The sequence below is a fragment of the Rutidosis leptorrhynchoides genome, chromosome 1, assembly GCF_046630445.1.
Source record: "Rutidosis leptorrhynchoides isolate AG116_Rl617_1_P2 chromosome 1, CSIRO_AGI_Rlap_v1, whole genome shotgun sequence".
Taxonomy (NCBI): Eukaryota; Viridiplantae; Streptophyta; class Magnoliopsida; order Asterales; family Asteraceae; genus Rutidosis; species Rutidosis leptorrhynchoides.
The window spans coordinates 245,851,076-245,859,627 of NC_092333.1; the positions used below are offsets into that span (position 1 = coordinate 245,851,076).

The 8,552-nt window shown below is 36.6% G+C and overlaps 1 protein-coding gene across 1 annotated transcript; it reads left to right on the forward strand.

Moving 5' to 3' along the window:
• Positions 1–587: 587 nt before the first annotated feature.
• Positions 588–6,108, forward strand: LOC139896368 (uncharacterized). Its single transcript, XM_071879005.1, has 3 exons — positions 588–1,135; positions 3,419–5,316; positions 5,384–6,108. Exons 1-3 carry the CDS (start codon positions 588–590, stop codon positions 6,106–6,108), a joined length of 3,171 nt encoding a protein of 1,056 aa, XP_071735106.1.
• The last annotated feature ends 2,444 nt before the right edge of the window (positions 6,109–8,552 follow it).

An 8,552-nucleotide genomic window follows, 5' to 3' on the forward strand; every position in this document is an offset into this window, starting at 1 on the left:
TCGCAATCACATAAAAACCAAATTAGCGAGAGAGACAATTATTGAGACGAATCCTTGAATTAACTTGATGGAAAATAGTTGTGTAGTCTCAAGATATGGAGCATGCCATGGTTTCAAAGATGAATCCAATTGTGAAGACGATGATGATGTTTTTTCTAGTTTCTTAATTTTCAAATTAATATTTTGGTAAAATTTAAAGATAGTTGGATAAGTGATATGATATCACGTGCAAAGCACGTGCCACAGTTTAAATGAAGAACACGTGCTCCTCACGTGACTGTAGCCATCTTCCCCAAATTGAACCGCTTACTTTCTGTTGAGTTTCTGTTTTCATTCAGTTAGGGTTAGTTAAATACAAGGATTGTAGTTAGTTGATTCAGTTTTCCATTTGTAATAACAATCTTTCTCTCTTGTAAATTTCAATTCTATCAATAACAATGGCGATTGCATTTCAAAGCTTTTCTTTTCATTAGGCTTTTAGATCAATTGTTAGTTCTACTTCGATCAATCAATTGATCCAGGTTGAACGTTGTATCAGTGGTATCATAGCTCAACGATCCTGTGGATGATTGAGTAAAAATTCAACAATGGTGAACGCGACAAGAAATGGTCCGGTGGCGCCGGAGGGAACTTCGATTGATTCTTTAAAGACAATGATTGAAGAATTAAGTCGAAATATACAGTCATCACAAGCTGTTCAGGCTCAGATGAATGAACGGCTCAACGGAATGTTTTTGCAACATCAACATTTTCAAACAGAGTTACAGAAGATGAAGAATGGCGAAGGCACGAGTCAAAGAAACAATGCACAATGGACCAGGTGTACAAAATTAGAGTTTCCTAAATTTGATGGCAGTGATGTCAAGGGTTGGATTTACAGAAGCAGGCAATTCTTTGCAGTGGATCAAATTGAAGATGATGATAAAATTAGAATTGTGTCAATTCATTTGCAGGGGAAGGCTTTGACCTGGAATCAACAGTTCATTCGATTAAATGGTGAAAATGTAGATTGGGAGGTATATGAAGCAGCTATTCAAAAGAGATTTGGATCTGCCATTGAAGATCCACTTTCTGAACTCAAGAACTTAAGACAAACTAGTACTGTGACAGAGTATCATGATGAATTCGAAATGCTGTTAAACAAGCTGGATGTAGCGACCCCGACAAATCGTCAAATGACGGCGTCATCTACGTATGGTCCCATTACATGGTCGTAAGTCTTTATAACAAGGTTTGACCGAAAAAAATATGTCGCATTCATTTCATAAATAAGGATGTTTCAAAGTTTACAAAAGTAGTTTCCATAACAAGTACATAACAATGTTTAAAGTTTGTATGAAACACGTGCGACACAATTAAAAGTAGTCAAAAAGACGCTCCACGTGTGCAAGTATACTCGACATCCAATGCAAGTATCAAAAAAGTATGAGCGGAAGCATGTATCACCTAAGTTCAAGGACCTGAGAAAAATATAGAGAATCTGTCAACGAAAACGTTGGTGAAATCATAGGTTTAAATAAGTAAGTGAGTAATAGTAAGTTGAACCACAAGATTAGCAACATCGATAAAGTCATAGTACATTCTAAAAGTTAATATTCACGAGCACTCAATTATCAAAGCTTAACATTCCATCCGTTGAACCCCGTAATAATAGTGTTAGAACATACACTGTTTCCCGAAAATATATTTCACCCGTAGACGGTAGCAAACCGTCCGAAGTGAGGGTTTGTCAAACCCATATGGCCATATAACATAAGTTCTCGCTTACACCATCTGATGTAACTAATGATAATCGAATTGAGGATTTGTGTTCAAACTCGTATGTAGAATGTTTGTTTTCCCTGTACTTGTGTTCACGTAGTTTAAAAGAACGTTTATGTTTTCTCATCCCAAAAGTAAGTTCAAAAAGAGTAAAAGTGGGACTATGATCTCACCTTGTATGCACGAACCAAAAAGTACTTCGACAAGTAACGTGTGCAAAGAACAATGCTAGTCTTGACCTAAACAAATAGGTTGTATCAATAACGATAGTCACGAAGGGTCAAAGATGTTCAATTAGTCCTATGGCTCGTTACGACTCGATTATGTAGCATGTGAAATCAAATTGTCAAATTTCATGCAAGGTACAAGTATATAAACAAGTTAGGAGGGTTGCATAATCATTTGGTTAAGTTTGACAAAAAGTCAAACTTTGGTCGGTCAAAGTCAACAAAAAGTCAACACGTTCGGGTCGGGTCCCGAACTATTTTCCTGAGGTTTTTAATCATGTATGAGCATGTTAGGACAAGTTACATGTGAATCGGAGGTGCGTAGCATAGCAAACATTATTCGAAAATTGACAAAGTTGGACAGACCATAATGGCGCGCCGCGCGGGTATATGGCGCGCCGCGCCATTACCTGTGCAGAGAGTTCTGGCAGTTTTTAAGTTTTATGCACGAACCTAACTTCAAACAATCACCATTTATGATCCACAAACAATCAAGACAAGTATCTTATACCGTTGGGAAGGTAATTTGACGAGGAAAACAACTAAACACATTTCATCAATCAATCTACCTATTACAACAACCAAAACCGCATCTAATGCTTAACATTAACCGCATACAAGTTCATAAATGCAATTCAATGATTCGGGCAACCAATTTACATGAATGATATGCCGTTTCGAAGGTAATCAAGCATACAATCCAACTAAACACTTACCAATAATATTATCAAGCATTTAATGCATCAAGATTCAATTTACTTCTATCAAACCCTAACCCAAAATCACAAATTCAACAATCATGATTATGAAACTAATCCATGTCAACCTACATACCAATTTGAAGCTAGTGATGTTAGGAACACAATTAAAACATGAACTTTCATCATCAAACAACATATGAACACCTAAAACTCAAGATTATGCAAGTGTTCTTTCATAATGAACTAGTTACATCAAAATTGCAAGAACAAGCATACAAATCACATAATCATACTAGACTTGAGCCATAGACACTAATTAACAACTTTATAACTCAAAAATCTCAAGAACACATAAAATTAGTGATTTTAGAAAGTTACCCAAAATTGATGAAATCGGTATGGAATCGAAGAGGAGATCACGAGGAGTTCAAATATGTAATTTGTTTTGATTGAATCCTTCTTGAACGAATTTGGATGATGATTTCCTTTTGATGAAATTTGAGAAAAATATGGAAGTATTTTAGAAAAAGAGAAATGAATGGATAATGGTGGGGAGGTGGTTGACTTAGTCAAAAGCTAGTCACCACTTTGGTGTTTTGGCGAAACTAGTCCCTCGAGTTCGGTTGCGGGTGCGTTAAATTACCTAAACATGATAATTTAAAACGGGTATTAACGAGATGTGTTATAAACATATAACGGAACTTAAATAGTTAAACGGAAAATTGACAGAAAAAGGCGGGATGTTACACTGGAAATAAGTGAAAAGCATGCAATAAGTCTCTTTTTAGGAGGGTTGAAAAAGGACATTGAACTAGCCGTCAGAATGTTTAAGCCAAAGTCAATTGAAGATGCTTTTACACTAGCTAAACTGCAAGAAGATATGGCAGCTGTTACCAATAAGAGGTATACCCCAATTATTCCAAGTTCAAGAAATAATACATTTAACAATACTTCCAAAAATGTCTACAGTAACTACAACCAGTCAAAATCCATTATGTTACCACCTGCAAATACCCAATTAGCCTTACCTAGTACCACAACCACCACTGCCAATCCACAACCTAAAACTAATAACCTTTATCAACCAAGAAAAAGGCTGAGTCAAAAGGAGTTGGAGGAAAAAAGGGCTAAGGGCCAATGTTTTTACTGTGACCAAAGGTATGCACCTGGGTACAAATGTCCAGGCCAATTGTACTCATTGGAAGTGTTAGCTGAAGAAGATTATGGGGAAACAGTAATGGAAGAAGAAGAAGGTAATGAAGACTATCAAGAGCTGTCCTGTGGTGATGTACCCCACATCTCAATGAATGCTTTGACTGGTACAAATGCTTATCAAACCATGAGGGTCAAAGGTCAAGTCAATAAATGTCACGTGCAGATCCTAATTGATTCAGGGAGTACACACAATTTTATGGATGTTGCAGTAGCAAAAAAATTAGGGTGTATAGCTAGTAATATTGCACCCCTGCATGTGTTCATTCCTGGTGGGGGTAAAACGTTGACTACAAATAAATGTGTTGACTTCCAATGGCAAATGGGTGGGCACACATTTAAGAGTGATATGCTATTGTTACAAATTGGGGGATGTGATATGGTTTTGGGAATTCAATGGCTAGAAACCTTGGGAGATATTATGTGGAATTTTGAGAAATTGATGATGACTTTCAAATATGCTGGAATTAAGGTGGTTTTAAGAGGTCAGAAGTCTTCTGCAACTATGGTAGAAGGGAAAAGATTATCAAGGGTTGTAAACACCCCTCAAATTCAATTGAATGCTATGTGCTTATATGTCTATCCAATACAGCTGTGTAATATGGAGTTACCAAAAGCAAGTCCAACTCAAGAAGTGCAGCATAACCCTGAATTGACAGATCTGCTCAAACAGTACGCTGATGTGTTTGCAGTACCAAGGTCATTACCACCAAAAAGAGAATGTGATCATAGAATATTGTTGATAGATGGCACACAACCAGTCAATGTAAGACCATACAGGCATCCACCTTCACAAAAGGATGCCATTGAAGTTATGGTTAAAGAATTGTTGGAGGCAGGTATCATTAGACCAAGCCATAGTCCATTTTCTTCTCCTATTGTAATGGTGAAGAAAAAGGATGGAACTTGGAGAATGTGTGTGGATTATAGAGAACTAAATGCCAAAACAATCAAGGATAGGTTCCCAATACCTATTATAGAAGAATTAATTGATGAGCTTAATGGTTCTATGGTGTTTACAAAGCTGGATCTTAGGTCTGGGTACCATCAGATCCGGATGTTTGATGATGATATAGCAAAGACAGCCTTTAGAACACATGATGGCCACTATGAATTTCTAGTGATGCCTTTTGACCTCACAAATGCTCCATCCACATTCCAATCCTTAATGAATAAGGTATTCAAACCCTTTTTGAGGAAATTTACTCTGGTGTTCTTTGATGATATACTAGTGTACAGCCCAGATATGGAAACTCACCTCCAACATTTGCAACAAATATTAGAAGTTATGAGAAGTAATACTTTGTTTGCAAAAGAATCCAAATGTGTATTTGCAACAAGTCAGGTGGAATACTTAGGTCATGTGATCTCTGCTAAAGGTGTAGCTACTGACCCAACTAAGATTGAAGCTGTTAGTAAGTGGCCCCAGCCCAAAACACTTAAGCAATTACGTGGTTTTTTGGGTTTGACTGGGTATTACAGGAAATTTTGTGAAGAATTATGCTGTCATTAGTCAACCACTGACCAAGTTACTTAAAAAAGATGCTTTCAAATGGAGTGAGGATGCAACTGCAGCTTTTAACTCCCTCAAACAACACATGATGCAAGCCCCAGTGTTGAAAATGCCAGACTTTACTCAACCTTTTGTCATTGAAACTGATGCATCAGGCATTGGTATTGGTGCAGTGTTACAGCAAAATGGGTACCCTATTACTTTTATGAGCAAAACATTGTCCCACAAACACCAGTCATTGTCCACATATGAAAGAGAGTTTCTGGCCATTATTCATGCAGTAGAAAAGTGGAGGGGCTACCTGTTGGATAGACATTTCAAGATCGTAACAGATCATGTCAGTCTTAAGTACTTAACTGGGCAAAGGTTATCCACTCCTACACAATTAAAATGGTTGCCTAAATTGATTGGATTGGATTATGAAATCCAATACAAAAAGGGAAATGAAAATGGTGCTGCTGATGCTTTGTCAAGAATTGAAGAGAGGGTCCAACTATTTAACATATGTGCTACTTCCATTATGTCTGATGTCTATGAAAGGGTCAAACTTAGTGTGGAACAAGATGTGGATTTACAGTTGATTAAGTCAAAGGTGCAACTGCAAGACCCTAGATATCACAATTACACTGTAAAAGATGGTAATTTGTACAAAAAGGGTAAATTGGTAGTGGGATCTGATGAAGATCTCAGGTAGAGTATTATCAATCATTGTCACAATGATTCAAATGGTGGACATTCAGGCATAGCTTCAACTTGTCAAAAGGTGGCTACTTGTTTCTATTGGAAGAAAATGAAAAAGCAGGTCAAACATTTTATGAGGCAATGTCAAACTTGCCAAAGGTGTAAACCTGATCTCAGTCAATATCCAGGTTATTTGCAGCCATTGCCAATTCCATCCAAGGTTTGGTCTGATATATCCATGGATTTCATAGAAGGGTTGCCATTATCCAATGGAAAAAGTGTTATTTTTGTGGTAGTAGACAGGTTGAGCAAATACAGTCATTTTATGGCTCTAAGCCATCCTTTTACAGCTAGTACTATTTCTCAATTTTTCCTGGACAAGATTTACAAGCTCCATGGATTGCCAAAGAATATTGTAAGTGATCGTGATAAGGTGTTTCTAAGTACATTTTGCAGAGAAATGTTCAAGATCTTAAAGGTTAATTTGAATTTTTCCACTGCTTATCACCCTCAATCTGACAGTCAAACTGAAGTGGTCAACAGGTATCTTGAATGTTACTTAAGGTGCATGACATGTGACAAGCCAAGGGAATGTAGCAAATGGTTACCACTAGCTGAATACTGGTATAACACTAACTTTCACACTTCCATCCAAACAACTCCTTATGAAGTTTTATATGGTCAGCCACCACCTGCTCCAATTATGTACACTAGTGGTGAAAGTCGTGTAGAAGCTGTAGACAGGTCCTTACAAGCCAGGGAGCAGGCCATTACATTGTTAAAATTTCACCTCCAACGAGCACAGGATAGAATGAAGCTGTATGCAGATGCTAGACGTACAGATAGAACATTTGAGGTGGATTCACGGGTCTATGTTAAACTGCAGCCTCACAGGCAAGTTACATTAAGGATGGGCAAATATAACAAGTTATCTCCCAAGTACTATGGTCTTTTCCAAATTGAACAACGAATTGGGCAGGTTGCATACAGGCTCAAGTTGCCAAGTGTCAGTCAAATTCATCCTGTCTTTCATGTTTCTCAACTGAAAGCTTACAGGGGTCCACCAGTCACAGAAATGGCTATGTTACCAGCAGTAAATGATCAAGGAATTATTACACCAGTGCCATGGAAGATATTGGAACGAAAGTTGTTAAAACGTCACAATAGAGCTGTAGTCTATGCTTTGGTTCAATGGCAGCAAGGTACTGTTGAAGATGCAACCTGGGAAGCTTTGGAGGAATTGATGCTGCGTTACCCTAATTCTCCAGTTTTCAACAATGCTTGAGGTCAAGCATTTTTTCAAGGAAAGGGGATTGATATGATATCACGTGCAAAGCACGTGCCACAGTTTAAATGAAGAACACGTGATCCTCACGTGACTGTAGCCATCTTCCCCAAATTGAACCGCTTACTTTCTGTTGAGTTTCTGTTTTCATTCAGTTAGGGTTAGTTAAATACAAGGATTGTAGTTAGTTGATTCAGTTTTCCAATTGTAATAACAATCTTTCTCTCTTGTAAATTCCAATTCTATCAATAACAATGGCGATTGCATTTCAAAGCTTTTCTTTTCATTAGGCTTTCAGATCAATTGTTAGTTCCACTTCAATCAATCAATTGATCCAGGTTGAACGTTGTATCAAGAAGTAGCATCGTCTAACGATGAAGAAGGGTTCAACTAAACTACCCATTACAAACTCAGAATCCTTTAAACATCTCAAAATTCTCCTTCTTGATAAACAAAAGACATGCAAGGTAAGCTACTGAATTTCCTTAATTCCAATGATACTTTTTTAATTTCCAATGCATATCATAGCTGAACAGTCTGGCGTGTATAAACACATATTCACAAATATTTTATTTTCGGATTTAGTAAAGTAATTTTTTCACAGTATATGAGAACAATCACCTGGTTTTTTGAGTTATGAGTAAGAAGATGGGGAAGATTCAAATTTTAAAATTTTAAAAGTGAAAAAATGGGTTTTCTAGAATTTTTTTAAATTGGAAACAGAAGCTGGAACCGATTGCAATCTTCCATCTTTTAATTTTAATTTAAGGTCAAATAAGTACTCCTTACCAGTAAACCCGATTACTCGCCGATTAATCTTCGGTTAATCATTTTTAAGAGCAATCCGTTCCGAGTTTCTAAAATCCGTTTAATTAATAGGTCAACGTCAATTCATGGGTCAAAATCGAATTTAGTAATCAAAGTCGGTCAAAGTCAAAATTGGTCAAAATTTTAACATGAATTTAAGCTAGAACTATATAGTTTTTGAACAAAATGAACAATTTTAAAATTATGTTAAAGTTTATGTTTATGACTTTCTTCTATATTTACACATATAATTTTAAAAATATAATATTAATTTGTATAAAGTACAATCCTATTAATCGCCGAATAATTTTCGAATTGCCTATTAATCCTTTCAAAGTCCCGACCGATTAATTACCGAATAGCAA